Raw genomic sequence first — 19,809 nt, forward strand, 5'->3', positions numbered from 1 at the left:
GTGTGAAAAAGATACCCCTCAAGTTCCTATTAAATCTTTCCCCCTACACTTAAAACCTATGATTCCCCTACTCTGGGCAAGAGACTCTGTGCGTCTACCCGAAATATTCCACTCATGATTTTGTACACCTCTATAAGATCACCCCTCCTCCTCCTCCTGCTCTCCAAGGAATAGAACCCCAGGCAGCTCAACCTCTCCCTGTAGCTCACACCCTCCATGTGTTAACGAACTGGATCAATGGTTCGATCTTGCTGGAGAAAGGACACTTTGTGGTGGAAGAATACTTGGTGTTCAAGTCTTCAGGGGTGTAATAGGGTACTTGGAGGAAGACCCATGTGACGTGGGATTGGGACCGTTCCAAGATCACCGAGCACTGACTTGGCCTTTTCAACAGGTCATAAGACATTGGCCCCACAAGGGCAGCAATTATTTATTGTTACTCATATACAATAAAAAGAACAGCCCATCTGCGGCATGGTTAAATGGAGACACATTGAGAGACTGTGCATTTTGCATAAAGGAAGGAGAGAGAGGAGACTTGTTCACACAGAGCTCGTTTCCTGAGGTTTAGCTGTTGAAACAGACGGGGCCAACCTCAAAGCCAAACTTCTGCTGGTGGTCGCCAAAATCAGCCACGGCCACGTCCTTGATAGGGAGGTCGACAACTCGCGGAGAGACAATCTGGAGTATCGTGTGGTCCAAGCCTTTCCTCAGCTGCAAGGGGCGGTGGGTGGGAAAAGGAGCAGGAAGGAAGATGTCAAAGCCAACATACATTCGTTTTAGTTCCAGTTCAGAGATACAGCATGGTGGTGCCGTGGTAGAGTTGCTCTCTTCAATGCCCCTGTCCCACTTAGGAAACCTGAACGGAGACCTTTGGAGACTTTGCGCCCCACCCAAGGTTTCCGTGCGGTTCCCGGAGGTTGCAGGTAGTGGAAGCAGGTAGGGAGACTGACAAAAACCTCCGGGAACCGCACGGAAACCTTGGGTGGGGCGCAAAGTCTCCAGAGGTTTCCGTTCAGGTTTCCTAAGTGGGACAGGGGCATTACAGTGCTGGCAGCACCGGAGACCCGGGTTCGATCCCGACTACGGGTGCTGTCTGTACGGAGTTTGTACGTTCACCCCGTGGGTTTTCTCCAAGTTCTTCCTTTTCCTCCCACATTCCAAAGACATCCAGGTTTGTAGGTTAATTGGCTTAGGTGTGTATACTTGGTATAAATGTAAACTGTCCCTAGTGTGTGTAGGATAGTGTTAGTGTGCGGGGATCGCTGGTCAGCGCAGACTCGGTGGGCCGTAGGGCCTGCTTCCCAACTGTATCTCTAACACTAACAAATAAATAAAACTAAACGCAGCACAGAAAGAGGCCCTTCGGCCCATTGAGTCCACGCCGACCAGCGATCCCGCACACTAGCACCACACTAGGGACAATTTAGCATTTTATCAAAGCCAATTAACCTACAAACCTGCACGTCTTTGGAGTGCGAGAGGAAACCGGAGATCTTGGAGAAAACCCACGCAGGTCACGGGGAGAACGTACAAACTCCGTACAGACAGCACCCGTAGTCGGGATCGAACCCAGGTCTCTGGCGCTGTAAGTGCTGTAAGGCAGAAACTCTACCGCTGTGCCACCATGCCACCCCTAAGTTGTTTTTCTTTTTTCTTTTTTTTTTTAATCAAAAAATCAAAAGATTCATTTATTTAAAATAATTTTTACAATACAATAAAACAAACTAGAACCCACCACCATAATACAAGACAAACAAATAAGCTAAAGAAACTACTATACAACTATGTTACAATCCTTGTTGAAGATGCATTTAACCCCCTACGGTGCCCACAAGTTAACCCCCCCCCCTCCCTAAGTTGTAAGTAGTACCTGCCTCAGCTACCTCGCCTGGCTGTTCGTTCTATATATTCACCACCCTCTGTGTGAAAATCTTCTCTGCATTCTTTCCAGTGTAACTTTCTGCCCCAGTCTAAGCATCAGATGTCAATTACTAGCACAGTAAACTAACGACTGATTCTGCGTAGGCACAAAAAGCTGGAGTAACTCAGCGGGACAGGCAGCATCTCAGGAGAGAAGGAATGGGTGATGTTGCGTGTCAAGACCCTTCTTCAGACTTTGCATTCCTCCTGTCCAGAGATGCTGCCAGTCCCGCTGAGTTACTCCAGCATTTTTGATTTAAACCAGCATCCACAGTTAGTTCTTTCCGACAGCACCAGAGAGAGCACTTGTTTAATCAATAATGTTTTATTATTAATGTTTAATGTTTTATGTGCCATTCCTAACTGTCACTGTGTGTTCTGTTGTCACTTGCGGGCGGAGCACCAAGGCAAATTCCTTGTATGTGAATACTTGGCCAATAAACTTATTCAATTCAAAGAGGCCCTTTGGTGATCCCATTGAGAAGAAGCATCCATTACCTGACAGCCATCATAGATGGCACTGATGTACGGTGTGTTGGTGTGTGACATCTCTTCACCGTTGGCTCCCAGGAACCGCACCGCCTTCTGGTAGCTCTGCGCGCTCACGTCGTACCAGGCGATGGACTGCTGGCAGTTGTAGACGAACCTCTGCCGCGCTGTGGCGCTCAGAAGACGGAGGAAGGTCATCTGGACCACGTGTACAGGGCTCCCATCCGCATCCTCGTAGGTCAGCTGCGGGAAGGGGGAGCGGAGGTCAACATCTCAGCCGCTACATCACCGTGACGTGGATCACGTGCTTCCTCAGTTGGTTTGGTTTTAGCTCAGAGATACAGCGCGGAAACAGGCCCTTCGGCCCACCGACCACCCCCGTACACTAGCACTATCATACACACACTGGGGACAATTTACAATTTTCACCGCAACCAATTAACCTACAAACCTGCACATCTTTGGAGTGTGGGAGGAAACCGGAGCACCCGGAGAAAAACCCACGCACTTCATAGAAACATAGAAAATAGGTGCTGGAGGAGGCCATTCGACCCTTCGAGCCAGCACCGCCATTCATTGTGATCATGGCTGATCATCCCCAATCAATAACCCGTGCCTGCCTTCTCCCCATATCCCTTGATTCCACTAGCCCCTAGAGCTCTATCTAATTCTCTCTTAAATCCATCCACTGCCCTCTGTGGCAGGGAATTCCACGATTTCACAACTCACTGGGTGAAAAAAAAAATTCTCACCTCAGTCTTAAATGGCCTCCCCTTTATTCTAAGACTGTGGCCCCTGGTTCTGGACTCGCCCAACATTGGGAAATTTTTTCCTGCATCTAGCTTTTTATAATTTTATACGTTTTTATAAGATTCCCCCCCCCCAGGGAGAATGTACAAACTCCATACAGACAGCACCCATAGTCAGGATGGAACCCAGGTCCCTGGTGCAGTGAGGCAGCAACTCTACCGCTGCGCCACAGTGATGCCCTTCTGTTTTACACAGATTCAATTGCGGCACAGTGTCACTTCCAGACTGTGTCACTCTTCAGAACAGCTCACCTGCTTGCCCCGCTTGAATTTGCTGTACCAAGTCCCGGGTGAATCACGTTGCCAAGAGGACACTTTAACCTGCAAGAGAGAGAAGGCAAAGATGTGAGGGGTGAATGATGAACGATGCCTCTCATCACTTTATATACATCTATCAGGTCTCTCCTCCACCTTCAGCGTTAGACAATAGACAATAGGTGCAGGAGTAGGCCATTCGGCCCTTCGAGCCTGCGCCGCCATTCAATATGATCATGGCTGATCATCCAACTCAGTATCCCGTACCTGCCTTCTCTCCATACCCTCTGATCCCCTTTGCCACAAGGGCCACATCTAACTCCCTCTTAAATATAGCCAATGAACTTGCCTCGACTGCCCTCTGTGGCAGGGAGTTCCAGAGATTCACCACTCTCTGTGTGAAAAAAGTTCTTCTCATCTCGGTTTTAAAGGATTTCCCCCTTATCCTTAAGCTGTGACCCCTTGTCCTGGACTTCCCCAACATCGGGAGCAATCTTCCTGCATCTAGCCTGTCCAACCCCTTAAGAATTTTGTAAGTTTGAAATTTCCTGCCTCTAGTGTGTCCAAGCCCTTAACAATCTTTTATGTTTCAATGAGATACCCTCTCGTCCTTCTAAACTCCAGAGTGTACAAGCCCAGCTTAAGAACCGGAGGAACGGGAGCGGCAGGGTGGTGCAGCGGTAGATTTGCTGACTTACCCCCTTGGTCTTCTTGTCTGGGGAGATGCAGGTCTCTCCTCCTGCTGTGAAGTTACAGAAGACCTTGAAGGAATCTTTGGCGCACCCTTGGTTCGGGTCAATCCAGTAATCTCCTGGAAGAACAAGTGTGATCAGTTCAACGGTGTTTTATTTGTACGCCTTGTTACCACCTTCCCATCAGTCAGCCATGAACAATTATACTTTTCCTTCGAACATCGTCTGCTTTGATCTGTCGTTTTCACACCTTACCCTTCTGTCTGTATGTCTAGTCTCCCTCTCCCCCAACTCTCAGTCTGAAGAGGGGCCTCCAACATAGGTCCCTGCGATCGTAAGACCATATCACCCCATTGCCTTTGGGGAAGTGATTGGTAATGGGAAAGGGGTTCAATCAATCAATCAATAAAATGATTGTATTTATATGGCACATTTAAATCAACTCGCGTTGAACCAAAGTGCTGTACATAGAAGAATTTGGGTTGCCATACATTAGGTATGTTGCAAAACTTACCTTCAGCGGCGCTGCAGTTCTGTCACTGCCCGTGTGCGCGACTTTGGCGCCTTTGAGAGGGGGGCGGGTTTAAAACGCCGTTTTCTCTAGGCTATTGAAATCGAGGTTGTTCAGCCTGCTTAGTTGCTGACGAAAAATCGCTGCGACATTCGTTCACTGCAGTTATTTTTAAACTAAGTTGGATTATTTAATTACTACAGTAAATTAAAAATCATCCTCTAAAGCCGCAAACGCCGACAACGGGACGGATCTCACGTAGGGGACAAGGCAAGGTAGGCTGTTTATTTTTACATTAAAAAGTGCTTCTTAAGATCCCTTTAATCAAAATTTTAAGTTGCGAGAAGGTGACTTGGGACCCATCCGAACTGGCAGTATTTTTCCTGCCGATATGGGCTTCAAATTCACCGCAACCGCAACGTTCCAAACCAGCGCGTTCCACAAAATCCCACTCGCAAGCTGATTTAAATAGCCATTAATTTACAGCAATTAAACACTAAATTCCTTCCATTTGGCCTATAAATTAATGACAATGAGATTTAAAAATCATGTTTTATTGTGAATTCTTGTGTGAATTTTCTTTGGACACTTAGGCTATTTAAAAATGTAAATCTTTTCTTCAGAAATGGATAGATGTTTAGATCTAGTAATTGAATTTTGTAATTAGCTACAATTAGGTAACTAACTAATTATATACTTTAATTTCAGGGCATCCAAGTAAGATTGTTTAATATTTGTTTCAGAATGCTTCAATCTATAATAACTGAAAATTTCTTTCAGTTCTCTTAATTTTTAATAAAGTTATGGCCATTTGACTGTCCTCGATCACAGCTTTTGTGTTAAGTCAATGGAAAATCAATAGGGAACAAGATGCTAATTTCCGAGTATGAAAATGGCCATAACGTTTTTTAATACTGAAGATATGAAAGTGAATTAGGTGTCAAATTAAACGTCTTTTTATGCTTTATCTGATGGGATAAATTAAAGACTTGATTTTTTAAATCTCAAAATTTTGTAACATTGCTACATACATCCATAGAAATAAAAAGAAAAACACAACACACTATAGAATTTAACATGAAACATCCCCCCCCACCACAGTGGAATCAAAGTTTTCAACTGTTAGGGAAGGCAGTGAAAGTCCAGTCCTCTTCCTCTATGTTCACCCGTGGACGGGGCCTATTTGAGGCCCCCGTACTCACCGCCGCGGAGGCCCGGTGTTTCAGGCCCTCTCGCCGGGTGATGGAGCTCCGGCTTCGGAGAGAACAGTTCCACTTAGTTCCAGGTTAGTTGAGAGAAGATAGACACAAAAAGCTGGAGTTACTCAGCGGGACAGGCAGCATCTCTGCAGAGAAGGAATGGGTGACGTTTCAGGTGGAGACCCTTCCTTCTTCAGCCTGAAGAACGTCCCCCATTCCTTCTCTCGCTGTCCCGCTGAGTTACTCCAACATTTTGTGTCTATCTTCGATTTAAACCAGCATCTGCAGTTCTTTGCTAAACTAAGAGTTGATTGGGATGGTGGGGAGAGTAATGTACAATTAGTGTAAGAATGTGTCTATCTTCTCTCAACTAACATCTCTCCCATTTTCAATGACTTCCCCAAAGGCAATGGGGTGATATTGTCTATCTTCGATGTAAACCGGCATCTGTAGCTCCTTGTTACACCGGGGGGGGGGTTAGTTGGGAGAAGTGGACTTCACGGGGAGCCCGCAGTGTGCTGTGGAGTTGTGCAGTGGCTGTGGCCACACATACCGTCTTTGAGGTGGGGATGGCAGAGCAGCAACTCTTTGCAGGTGCGGCCAGGGCTGGTGGCTGTGCCCACGGGCCTCCTCAGCTGCTCCACCTCGTCCTTCAGCGAGGAGAGGGCTCCGAAGATCTCCTCCATGCCGTCAGAGTAGTCGAGGAACTTCTCCCCGTTGTCGTCGGCCTGCTCCGCCTCGGCGTGCCTGCGCGTCTTCCTCTTGTACAACGGCAGCGGCTGGATCACCTCAGCCGGCGGGCCCTGCAAGGGACAGTGACCTCTTCAGTATCAGACAACACATAGCACAGTACACCGCGGCAGTGTGCTATATACATGTTTATTTTTTAATAATTAAAAATGTTTTATTAGAAGCAGTGTACAAAACTATAACCAGCGGCATATGACATAATAGTTATTGTACAGCTTCAATTTTAATTTTTAGCTGTAGTTATGAGAAAAGAAGAGAGAAAATGCAACAGAGAGAAAAAATGAATGTGCAAGGATAGAACCCCTTAGTTTGCTATATAAATGTAATGTGAATTTAGCTATAGATTGTACTGGGACCACTCAGGTGGCACAGCGGTAGAGTTGCTGCCTTACAGCGCCAGAAACCCGGGTTCAATCCCAACTACGGGTGCTGCCTGAACGGAGTTTGTACGTTCTCCACATTGGTTTTCTCTGAGATCTTCGGTTTCCTCCCACATTCCAAAAACGTACAGGTTTATAGCTTAATTGGCTTTGGTATAAGTGCAAGATTGTACCTAGTGTGTGTAGGATCAGTGGCGGACTGGGTCTAAAAATATTGCCAGGAGACAAAGGGGGCCCACTACATCAGGGGCCCACTTGATATAGGGGGCCCACTTCATCAGGGGCCCACTTGCCATCGGGCAAACTGACACCCTGGCCAGTTCGCCACTGTGTAGGATAGTCTTCGTGTGTGCGGATCGCTGGTCAGCGCGGACTTGGTGGGCCGAAGGGTCTATTCCCGCAGCATCTCCAAAGACTAAAGTCACAGTGGTGCAGCGGTAGAGTTGCTGCCTTACTAATGCAGTGCCAGAGACCCGGGTTCGAACCCGACTACGGGTGCTGTCTGTACGGAGTTTGTACGTTCTCCCTGTGACCTGCGTGGGTTTTCTCCGAGATCTTTGGGTTCCTACCACACACCAAAGTCGTACAGGTTTGTAGGTTAATTGGCTTGGTAAAATGTAAAAACTTGTCCCTGGTGTGTGTAGGATAGTGTTAATGTGCGGGGATCGCTGGTTGGGGCGGAACCGGAGGGCCTGTTTCAGTATCTCTAACCTAAACTAAAACTAAAGAGAATGATGACAGGAATCTTACCGGTGACCCAGGTGGACCAGGGAGTCCATTGTCTCCTCTCAGACCACCGGGTCCCTGCAAAGAAGACATCACAACATGGTCAGTTCGAGCAACATCAACGACATGGCAATAATACACCAACCCCACTGCTGGAGATACTTACTTCTGAACCTTTAGAACCCATCTCACCTTGTGGACCCTGCAACAGAAGAAAGTTGGATCAATGTGACAGATCGGAGTCAACAATTAGAGTGCCATTGGGCTTCTAGAGCCGTTCTGTGCATCTTTGAGACAACTTGTGGCTGCATGGTGACACAACCTCCTGGGGTTGGGTGGGAGAGATAGATCAGCCATGATTGAATGGCGGAGTAGACTCGATTGGTCTAATTCTACTCCTAGCACTTATGACATAATGTTTCATGACCTGAGAGCGGCGGAGACCCAACTTCCATCCAGACCTCGGGTGCTGTCTGTGTGGAGTTTGCACCTTCTCCCTGTGACCGGGTGGGTTTCCTCCGGGTGCTCCGGTTTCCTCCCACATCCGCAAAGATGTGCGGGTTTGTGGGTTAATTTGGCCCTCTGTAAATTGCCCCCCCAGGACGTGCGTGGGATGTGAAACTGGGGTAACATAGCACTGGTGAATTGCCCCCAAGTGAGTAGGGCGTGGATGAAAAAGTGGGATAACATAGAACTAGTGTGAACGGGCGATCGATGGCCGACGTGGACTCAGTGTGGCATAACTAACTAACTAAGTAGATGCATTTCTTTGGTGGGTGTGGATGTGGTGGGCCGAATCACCTGTCCCCTTCCTGTATGACTCTATATCTGTGCGGTCAGAATGTATGGACGTCACCTATCCATGTTCGCCAGAGATGTTGCTGACCCGTTGAGTTACTCCAGCACTTTGTGTTTTTCTTTGGTAAAGCAGCATCTGCAGTTTCTTGTCATTACATGCTGATGAAGAAGTCTCTACTTACGGGCAACCCAGGAGACCCTGGGGGTCCTGTGGGGCCTCCGAACCCTGGAACTCCCTAAAACCAGGAGAAAAAAAAGTAGCATCAATAATTGAGCCATGACCTATTGCTCAAAGACTACGTATGGACAAAGGTGACTAGTTGAGAAAATATAATCCTAGATTCATCATCTTACTTGCCAATGGATGCCTCTGACTTAGTTGAACCATTAAGCTCCATTCCTCCCTTCTTACACTGATGAGTGAATCCAACCTCCCTTCCATTGACTCCATCTACACCTCACGCTGCCTCATCAAGGCCACCAGCATCATCAAGGACCTGTCTCACCCCGGTCACTCCCTCGTCTCCCCTCTCCCATCAGGCAAGAGGCACAGAAGTTTGAAAACGCACACCTCCATATTAGACAGTAGACAATAGACAATAGGTGCAGGAGTAGGCCATTTGGCCATTCGAGCCTGCACCGCCATTCAATATGATCATGGCTGATCATCCAACTCAGTATCCCATACCTGCCTTCTCTCCATTTAGCCACAAGGGTCACATCTAACTCCCTCTTAAATATAGCCAATGAACTGTGGCCTCAACTACCTTCTGTGGCAGAGAATTCCACAGATTCACCACTCTCTGTGTAAAAAATGATTTTTCTCATCTCAGTCCTACAAGACTTTCCTCTTATCCTTAAACTGTGACCCCTAATTCTGGACTTCCCCAACATCGGGAATAATCTTCCTGCATCTAGCCTGTCCAACCCCTTAAGAATTTTGTAAGTTCAATGTGATCACGGCTGATCATCCCCAATCAGTACCCCATTCCTGCCTTCTCCCCATATCCCCTGACTCCGCCATCAGGGACAGTTTCTTCCCCGCTGTTGTCAGGCAACTGAAAGGCTGCTCTCATCAGCTAGAGTGTGGTCCTGACCTCCCACATACCTCATTGGAGAGCTTTGAACTATCTACAATTGGACTCCATTATACCTTTGCACAAAAATGTCTCAACGTTGTACTTCTGCACTAAAATGTTGTATACTTTATCCTTTATCTGTGTACTGTGGACAGCTTGATTGTATTTCTGCAAAGTATTTTTCTGCCTGGGGTAGTCTTGTATATGCTTCACACTAGTATGAGGGTCTCGACCCGAAGTGTCACCCATTCCTTCTCTCCAGAGATGCTGCCTGTCCCGCTGAGTTACTCCAGCATTTTGCATCTATCTTCGGTGTAAACCAGCATCTGCAGTTCCTTCCTGCACAGTGTTGGCGGATATATGGATTAGCTCCTCCGTGTTCCCTGCCAGAATGTCAACCAGATCCACTAACGATATCGTAGACCGTGGCTTGCCGTACATACTCACAATGTCTCCCTTGGTGCCTAGCGTTCCTTGGTTTCCTGGGAGACCTCTATCTCCCTTCTCCCCCATGTCACCGGGGGGACCGATGAGGCCGATCAAACCGGCATGGCCCTGGAAGAGACACAAAGAGGGAGAGATCACTGTGGGGAAAGGATGATGGTCATTGTGGCTTGAAGCAAAACCATTGACCACTGGGTTCAAAACCGACTGGTAAGGATCTCCGGATGTAGTCATGGTTGGATTCAACCCCAGGAGTCCTTGGTTTGACTAACAGCGAACATTATTTGATCAACTTCTAACACAGATTTGGAATTCCATTCTTGACGAGGATTTCAGTCTGTCCAAGCACATCGAAACATGTTAAAATGGAGAAGAATTGCCAAAAAAGTGACAGCGCTTCAAGGGTTAATGTGCTTGCCACCATTTGTAAGCTCAATGGAGTGGGCAGTCATACCCAAGGATGGATTTGCTTCTGTATTTCTCCGATTAGCACTCTCCTCTGTCTGATTTTCACTTCTTTTTGATGGAAAATTAGATGAAAATAAGTTTAGTAAAACACAGTGTTGGAGAAACTCGGCGTGTCAGGCAGGGGATGGAAAGGTGACCCTTCTTCACACACGGAAGGGCTCTGATCCAACTTGTGGTCTGTCCAATCTCTCCAGGGATGCAGCATGACCCGCCGAGCTACTCCTTGACTGGCGGAGTTACTCCAGGACTCTGTGCTTTCCTCAACATTCCAGCATCTGCAGTTCCTTGTCTCACCATCTCGACAATATGTTTTAGGTGACCAGAGAAGGGTAACAGGGTTGACCAACTAACCCAATGATTCTTGACCCTAGACATCAAGCAAGTCTGGGTGAATAGGACCTCTATTTGGAAGAACCAATGATGTTAAACTGAAACACCAGGACACATCCCAGCGCATCTAGAAGATGTATATATTTCACACTGAAGTCTGGCTCAAGCAGTGGCACCTAGGAATAGACTAGGTGACAACCAAGAATAGTTTGGTGACTACTGGAGAGACAGTTGACGGCACCCGGGAGAGGCTGGGTTAGCACCCCAGTCTGTGTCTTTCGTGAGAAAGACACCCAGTAAAGCTACGGAAAGGCCTAATGAACCACCGTGGCCTAAAAATCCATCGGGCAAGAATGAAATGCTCGGAGAAGGGGAAAGAGGTGCAGCACACGCACAGGCCTTGAACCTGGTGAGATGCAGGAGGAGCCAGGCCAGGACTCACCCCCACAGAGCCCAGTCCTTCCACGCACTAGAGTCTCCCAACCCCTGCAGAGTGGTTACTAAGATGGCTGATCCATGGGCGCTTGCTGCTGGAACGCAAGTCGGGGCCTGGTCAACCCCGGCTGGGTCGCCTGGTCGAGGGGGTCTGATGTTGTGAGACCCGAAACACCCGATGACCCCACGTCACATCACTGAGGCTGCGTCCCAGCGCATCTAGAAGATGTATCTTTTTCACATAGGTGACTAGGGAAGTGTAACAGGGTTGACCATCTAACCCAATGATTCTTGACCCGAGACAGCCAACAAGTCTGGGTGAATAGGGCCTCTGTTTGGAAGAACCAATGATGTTAAACTCAAGCAAATAACAGGAGAAAAAAGTCTTCAATAAAAGTAGAATGAAAATAAGAGGGAGATCGTAGAAATACAGTGCTGGAGTAACTCAGTGGATCAGGCAGCATCTCTGGAGAAAAAGGATGGGTGACATTTTGAAGTCTGAAGAAGGTTCCTGATCCGAAACATCACCCATTCCCTTTTTCTCCAGAGATGCTGCCTGACCCGCTGAGTTACTCCAGCATTCAGTATCTATCCTTGGTATAAACCAGCATCTGCGGTTCTTTGTTTCTACAAAGGAGAACGCAGGTATGGGTTTTTGTCGATGCACAGTTTTACATGCCGTATATTACCGTATATTGAGGATGCTGTTCATAGACTACAGTTCAGCCTTCAACACGATAGTCCCCACCAGACTGGCCGGGAAGCTAATGGAATTGGGGCTCAACACCTCCCTGTGTGCCTGGGTCCTGGACTTTCTCACCGCCAGGCCCCAGGTAGTCAAGATGGGAGGGAATACATCGAAGTCCCTCACCCTGAGCACAGGATCACCCCAGGGTTGCGTCCTCAGCCCCCTATTGTACTCCCTGTACACACATGACTGTGTGGCTAGGTTCAGCTCCAACTCAATAATTAAGTTTGCTGATGACAATGTGGTGGTGGGCCTGATCTCAGACAACGATGAGAAGGCCTACCGGGAGGAGGTGGCTGATCTAGCACTCTGGTGCCAGGATAACAGCCTCCTCTTGAACATCAAAAAAAATGAAGGAGCTGATCATGGACTTTAGGAGGGCACATCATCCGAGGACGTACACTCCATTGAGGATAAATGGGGATCCTGTGGATAGGGTGAACTGTTTTAAATATCTGGGAGTCCACATCTCCGAGGATATGACATGGACATCACACGCCTCAGCACTCGTGAGTAAGGCAAGGCAGCGCCTTTACCACCTCAGGCAATTGAGGAAACTCAGAGTGTCTCCGAAGATCCTCCAGTGCTTCTACGCAGCGGCGGTGGAAAGCATCTTGTCCGGGAACATTACCATCTGGTTTGGGAATTGCTCTGCCAAGGACAAGAAGGCTCTGCAGAGAGTAGTGCGTTCGGCCGAACGCACTATGGGAACTTCACTTGCCCCCCTGCAGGAACTATACATCAGGAGGTGCAACTCCAGAGCCAACAATATCATGAGAGACCCCTTCCACCCCTGCAACGGACTGTTCCAGCTGCTACGGTCAGGCAAACGCCTCCGTTGCCATGCGGTGAGAACGGAGAGGTTGAGAAGGAGTTTCTTCCCAGAGGCCATTCGGACTGTAAACGCCTATCTCACCAGGGACTAACTCTACTGAACGTTTTTCCTTCCATTATTTATTATGTAAAGGTATATGTGTGTTTAGATTGTGTTTATAGTTTGTTTGTTTGTTTGTCTTTTGCACAAAGTCCGCGAGCATTGCCACTTTCATTTCACTGCACATCTCGTATGTGTATGTGACGAATAAACTTGACTTGACTTGACTTACTCACATATTTTTAACCACTTTACAATTAAATCAACAATTGAACATAAAGATTAGCTCAAGAATTTAACGCAAGGCAAATAGCTAGGAGGCGAGTATTTGCCATTTGAAAAAATACCATTAATGCTGACGAATTGTCTACAAAACGCTAACTGTTTCCCTCTCACAAGTTCACAAGTTCTAGGAGTAGAATTAGGGCATTCGACCCATCGAGTCTACCCCGCCATTCAATCATGGCTGATCTCTGCCTCCTAACCCCATTCTCCTGCCTTCTCCCCATAACCCTTGACACCCGTTCTAATCAAGAGCTTGTCGACCTCTGCCTTGAAAATATCCACTGACTTGGCCTCCACAGCCCTCTGTGGCAATGAGTTCCACAGATTATCTACCCTCTGACTAAAGAAGTTTCTCCTCACCTCCTTTCTCAGAGAGCGCCCTTTAATTCTGAGGCGATGACCTCTGGTCCTAGACTCTCCCACCCATCCTCTCCACATGCACCTCTATCTGTGCCTTTCATTATTCCGTTTCAATGAGGTCCCCCATCAAACTTCTAAACTCCAGCGAGTAGAGGCCCATTGCTGTCAAACCTTCTCCACAGACGCTGCCCGACCTGCCGAGTGTTTCAAGTATTATCCATTCTTGTCAGCATCTGCATTTAGTTTTTCAATTTCCATCAGGGCAACAAACTATGAGAACAGACCCTTAATCTTAGACCCACAGGCTCACCATGCAATGCATTGAATGCGCCGTGACTTGCTGCATTGCATCATTACAGCATATAACATGCAGGTACAGCAACACTGCAGAGTCATAGAGTGATACAGTGTGGAAACAGGCCCTTCAGCCTGACTTGCCCATACCAGCAAACAATGTCCCAGCAACACTAGTCCCACTTGCCTGCGCTTGGTCCATATCCTTCCAAACCTGTCCTATCCATGTACCTGTCTTTTTCTTAAACGATGGGATAGTCCCAGCCTCAACTACTTCCTCTGGCAGCTCGTTCCATACACCCACCACCCTTTGTGTGAAAAAGTTACCCCTCAGATTCCTATTAAATCTTTTCCCCTTTACCTTGAACCTATGTTCACTGGTCTTTGATTCTCCTACTCTGGGCAGGAGACTCTGTGCATCTACCCAATCTATTCCTCTCATGATTTTGTACACCTCTATAAGATCACCCCTCATCCTCCCGCGCTCCATGGAATAGAGGCCCAGCCTACTCAACCTCTCCCTATAGCTCACACCCTCAGGACCTGGCAACATCCTCGTAAATCTTTTCTGAACCCTTTCAAGCTTGACAATATCTTTCCTGTTACACGGTGCCCAGAACTGAACACAAGATTCTAAATGCGATCTCACCGACGTCTTAGAACTCGCAACCGAACGCAAACTCTGACGACCTCGTTTCTTCAGCTAGTCAATACAGATTACTCACCTTGTCACCTTTTAGACCTTGGTCCCCCTTAAGACCTGGCATTCCTGGAGGTCCCTGGACAAAAGCAAAATAACATGCAGTTATTAAAGGTGTTTAATATGAATTAAGTACAAGCATTGACCATGCATGGATAGCAACATACTGCAGCCCTGTCATCGCTCAGTCCAAACTATATTCATCATCATATAGAATCAGGCCCTTCAGCCCGTTGAAGCCATGTTGACCATCAAGGGCGCTATAAATAAGATAATCCCGTTTTATTCTCTCCGCATCGGGCGGCACCGTGGCTCATGGGTAGAGTTGCTGCCTTACAGCACCAGGTTCGACCCTGACTACAGGTGCTGTCTGTACGGAGTTTTCCGTTCTCCCTGTGACCAGCGTGCGTTTTCTCTGAAATCTTCAGTTTCCTCCCACGCTCCAAAGACGTACTGGTTTGTAGGTTAACTGGCTTGGCATAAATGTAAGTTGTCCCTAGTGTGTGTCGGATAGTGTTAGTGTGCGGGCAGGGCCGGCCTTAGGAGGTGCGGGGCCCAATTGGGAAAAAATGTCGTTGAAATATAAATAAATAATTATAAATTAGTCGTGAGTAACATGACAATTCGGAGGAGAGTTCCTTTCACAGCTTGTGGGGAGTCTAGCCAGGGGTAAAGTTGCGAGGAGGGAAGGAGCGTTGAGAAGGAGGGGGTCGGGTTCATGCCAGTAACAGTCACTCACTGCTGCGGGCGCCACCGCATTGTGGCTGCTTCCCATCAGCTGCTAGCAATGAGGGAGACTTGGCTATAGGGTGATTTCACGAAAGGTCACTGGATCATAGATCCTCACCCACGTGGACGCAGAATTTAACTGGGGTACAAACGTCACTTCTGGTACATGTTATTGATGCTGGAAACGCGTACTTTCACACCCGTTAAAAACCGCGAAAACGGCCCGTTTTTGAGCTGTAAATTACTGTGCCAGTCGGGGTGACCGCGAGGCACAGTTATCTTACTTTACAGTCCAGAAGATAAAGAAAAACGAAGGTAAAGACAAGAGGGAGCTGAAGGGGCAACAACAGTGGAAGTGGTTAGCGAACATTCGCCGTGGAGATATAAAGATAGAAAATATCGGGAATTATCGCGTTTGCTCACTGCACTTCATCAAAAGTAAGGCATTATGTTTTATCTTGATTAATTTGTTATATAAAAAGTTGTAAAAGTGAAAAATCCATCATTAAAATTGCAAAATCTTGCATGGTTCTCAGGTGGGTTTTAACATGCAAAAAGAAAATGCTTCTGAAGCTACATTTACCATTTAAATCATCGTAAACCATAAATGCGTTTTGAAATGAATTTTACTCAGATGCAAGCTAAGGAATGGGATAATTGTCAGTTGGTAATTGGACAAAATCAGGACATTTTATTATTATTATTATTATTATTATTATTATTATCCAATTAACAGCTGACAATTATCCCATTTTTGAGATTTTAAAAATCAAGTCTGCAATTTTATCTAACACGGAATGTATCTCTGAAACAAAAACATGCCCATCAACTCCACTCACTTACATACTGGGGTGCAATTCCCCGCCAGGTCACCTACCCATCAGTCGAGTCATAGAGTGATACAGCGTGGCAACAGGCTCTTCGGCCCAACATGCCTACACCGGCCAACATGTCCCAGCTACACTAGTCCCACCTGCTTGCGCTTGGTCCATATCCCTCAAAACTTGTCCTATCCATGTACCTGTCTAACTGTTTCTTAAGGTACCTCTTAGGATAGTGGGGGTGGGTGAACCAGATATTGGAATCCTGTGCTGTCACAGGGAGGACGTGCGAACTCCACATAGACAGCGCCAGGGACTGAGAATCGGACCCAGGTCGCTGGAGCAGTGAGGCAGCGGGCTCTACCAGCTGGCTCTACCAGTTTTGACAGCTGGCTGAGCGAGGGCTTCGAATACCTTCCTTCCTAATTGACTGAATCTCATTTAAAACATTATTGATGTTGCAAGCTAAATGTAATTAAAACATGTTAAAATACTTAAAGCCAATTAATAACTTTTAATTTGACATCTTCGATTCATTTTAGATTAGATTAGATTAGAGAGAAACAGTGTGGAAACAGGCCCTTCGGCCCATCGAGTCTGTACCTACCAGCACCAGCACACACTAGGGACAATATATAACATTTACCAAAGCCAATTAATCTACAAACCTGTGTGTCTTTGGAGTGTGGGAGGAAACTGGAGCTCCTGGAGAAAACTCACGCAGGTCACGGAGAGAACGTACAAACTCAGTACAGACAGCACCCGTAGTCAGGATCGAACCCGGGTCTCTGTCGCTGTGAGGCAGCAACTCTACTGCTGCACCACCATTAGTATAAATGGTGGTCAGAGTGGATTCTGTGGGACGAATGGCCTTTGTCTATGCTGTCAGACACCGTTTGCAAAACATGAGAGGAAAATTTAAACGGAAAGACACACGCTATTTCACCCAACATCACACCTATGAAGGTAGACACAAAGTGCTGGAGCAATGGGGCTGTCCCACTGTACGAGCTAATTCAAGAGTTCTCCCGAGTTTCCCCTGATTCGAACTCGGAGAATTACGGTAATAGCCGTTCGTAGGTACTCGGGGCTCTCGTGGACATTTTCCAACATGTTGAAAAATCTTCCCGAGTCTTCCCGAGCTTCCCGAGTACCTGCCGTTAGCGATACGAGCCGCTAAGAGACGTCCCCGAGCTCCGACGAACATTCTACGTGCTTACCACGAGCTTGATTTTTTTAGAGCTCTTGAATTAGCTCGTACAGTGGGACAGCAACTTAACTCAGCGGGACAGCACCCGTAGTCAGGATCGAACCCGGGTCTCTGGCGCTGTAAGATAGCAACTCTACCGCTGCGCCACCGTGCTGCCTCAGCGGTGCCAGTATAATCTATAGCTAAAGTCCTCTTACATTTATAGTCCAAACTGTAGCTCATAAGGACTAATGCCTCATTACTCTTCCTGATTATTTGTTCTGTAGAAGGTTTAATTGTGGACTGATGATTCAGGCTTCACATCTCGAACTTGCAACACTCTGGGGAAAAGAGCTGTATTTGTTTTCATCTTGAATTGAATTTTGAATTGAACTGAATGCCTTTATTGTCATTCAGACCTTACGGTCTGAACGCGATTTCGTGCCTGCAGTCATACATACAATCATACAATAATAAACAACACTAAACACAAATTAACATCCACCACAGTGAGTCCTCCAAGCACCTCCTCGCTGTGGTGGAGGCAAAAATCTTAGGGCTGCAGTCTCATCCCTCCTCTTCCCTCTCTGCGCTGAGGTGATTCCCCACCGGGCGATGGTACAACCAGTCCCGCGGCTCACCGAACCCCGCAAACGGGCCGGCTCAAACACCGCGGCCCGGGGTGGTCGAAGCTGCCGCCCTCCAGTCCAACGGACGCAGCCGCTGGCCCGCGGCTCACCCCAGACTCAGGTCACCGCCGCCAGAACACCGTCCCAGCCACCGGAGCACCGTTCCAGCCCCTAGCCGGATCGCCCTCACGTGAGTGCCGCTCCTCCCTCGGACTGGGCCACTCCGACGGGAGTGCCGTTCCTCCCTCGGGCTGGGCCACTCCGACGGGCCACAGCCCCTCACGGGAGAGTCTCTCAGCCCCTCGCCAGGCCGCTCTCACGAGAGCGCAGTTCCAGCCCCGGGTTGGGCCACCCTCACGGGAGCGAGCTCAGGGCGAGTCCTGTCAGCTGCCTCCAGAGTCCCGAGGTCGCCAGCTCCGCCATTAGGCCTCAGCGTAGATGGAGGCAGAGAAGGGGGATACGACAAAAAAGGTCGTATTCCCCCGAAGGGAGAGACAGCAAGCCCCGTTTCACCCCCCCCCCCCCCCCCCCCCACATAAACACAACCTAAAAACCAAAAACGTAACTAGACAAAATGAAAAAAAACAACACAAAAAAGTAAAAGACAAACGGACTGCAGGCGAGCCGCAGCCGTTCCCAGCGCCCGATCTGCGGCACTGAATTGAACTGCATTACAGCGAAAGCAATCTCCTCAAACCCTCAAGAATACTCCAATATTAACTCAAAGCCAAATGACTGAATAATTTTGCACTAAAATCCATTGATCTGTACGTCGCCTGGCTTTCCATTTGGTTTTTTTTCTTGGCCCGCTTTCTCGTGGTACATTTAGTGGAGCCTCTAGCTCACAGTTTCAGTAACCCTGGTTCGATCCTGACTATGGGAGCTGTCCGTATGGAGTTGGCACGTTCACCCCGTGACCACGTGGGTTTTCTCCAGGCGCTCCGGTTTCCTCCCACACTCCAAAGACGTGCAAGTTTGTAGGTGAACTTGTAAATTCTCCCCAGATTCTATAGGACCAGTGTTAGTGTGCGGAGATCGATGAACGGCCTGTTTCCGCGCTGTATCTCTAAACTAAGTAAGTAAGTAAGTTTATTGGCTAAGTATTCACATACAAGGAATTTGCCTTGGTGCTCCACCCACAAGTAACAACGTGACATACAGTGATAGTTACGAATGACTCAGAAAACACTAAACATTAATAATAATAAAACATTAATGATAAAACACCATTGATCAAGCATGTGAACCAACAAAATACCAGATCAAAGGGAGGCTACAGACTTTTGGCTGTTGAGTAGAGCAACTACTCGTGGATAAAAACTGTTTTTATGACTGGCTGTGGCAGCTTTGACAGTACGGAGTCGCCTTCCAGAGGGAAGTGATTCAAAGAGTTTGTGGCCAGGGTGAGAGGGGTCAGAGATGAACTAGAACACAGGGGTGAAGGGAAAGGGAGGTTGGTGAGGCAACAGGCAGTAAGACGGTGGATGATATGCCCACAATTATCATCTTACCATGGGGCCAGGAGGTCCATTCTGACCAGGAGGCCCGGAAAGACCTTGCTCTCCCTGTTAAAAACAGAAGATGACATGTCGTTATTTATTTATCCAGCGAATAGAGAACTAACACTGAAACAACTTGGTCGGAAGTCTCTTTGCGCCATCTACTTACTCCTGGCCCAGGAATCCCTCTCAGACCTTCAGGTCCAGAGTTTCCTGGTGAACCTTGAGGTCCCCTTGGCCCAGTCCTGCCTGCGGGGCCTGTTTGACCCGGCGAGCCCTGCAAGAGAAACAAAATGGCCGCTCGCGTTACTCCGTGAAGGTACAACGGCTTCACAATCAGAAATGTTCCCAAACTTACAACCCCGCTCACAAGCCATTCCTCCTATCGAGAGA

At 47.7% G+C, this 19,809-nt stretch overlaps 1 protein-coding gene across 2 annotated transcripts in view; it reads right to left on the bottom strand.

The window, feature by feature from the left end:
- Positions 1–395: 395 nt before the first annotated feature.
- col5a3 (collagen type V alpha 3 chain) overlaps positions 396–19,809 on the bottom strand; it is a 198,756-nt gene continuing 179,342 nt past the window's right edge. For both annotated transcript variants that reach the window (XM_033050912.1, XM_033050913.1), the window contains 12 exons: positions 19,586–19,693; positions 19,429–19,482; positions 14,575–14,628; positions 10,059–10,166; positions 8,715–8,768; positions 7,901–7,936; positions 7,759–7,812; positions 6,432–6,681; positions 4,175–4,287; positions 3,474–3,542; positions 2,422–2,655; positions 396–714 (listed from right to left, as the gene is read on the bottom strand). In XM_033050912.1, the coding sequence (XP_032906803.1) occupies positions 568–714; positions 2,422–2,655; positions 3,474–3,542; positions 4,175–4,287; positions 6,432–6,681; positions 7,759–7,812; positions 7,901–7,936; positions 8,715–8,768; positions 10,059–10,166; positions 14,575–14,628; positions 19,429–19,482; positions 19,586–19,693 (1,281 nt within the window). In that variant the 3' untranslated portion in view covers positions 396–567. The remainder of the gene's footprint in view (positions 715–2,421; positions 2,656–3,473; positions 3,543–4,174; positions 4,288–6,431; positions 6,682–7,758; positions 7,813–7,900; positions 7,937–8,714; positions 8,769–10,058; positions 10,167–14,574; positions 14,629–19,428; positions 19,483–19,585; positions 19,694–19,809) is intronic.

Source organism: Amblyraja radiata, chromosome 35 (genome assembly GCF_010909765.2).
Source record: "Amblyraja radiata isolate CabotCenter1 chromosome 35, sAmbRad1.1.pri, whole genome shotgun sequence".
NCBI classification, from domain to species: domain Eukaryota; kingdom Metazoa; phylum Chordata; class Chondrichthyes; order Rajiformes; family Rajidae; genus Amblyraja; species Amblyraja radiata.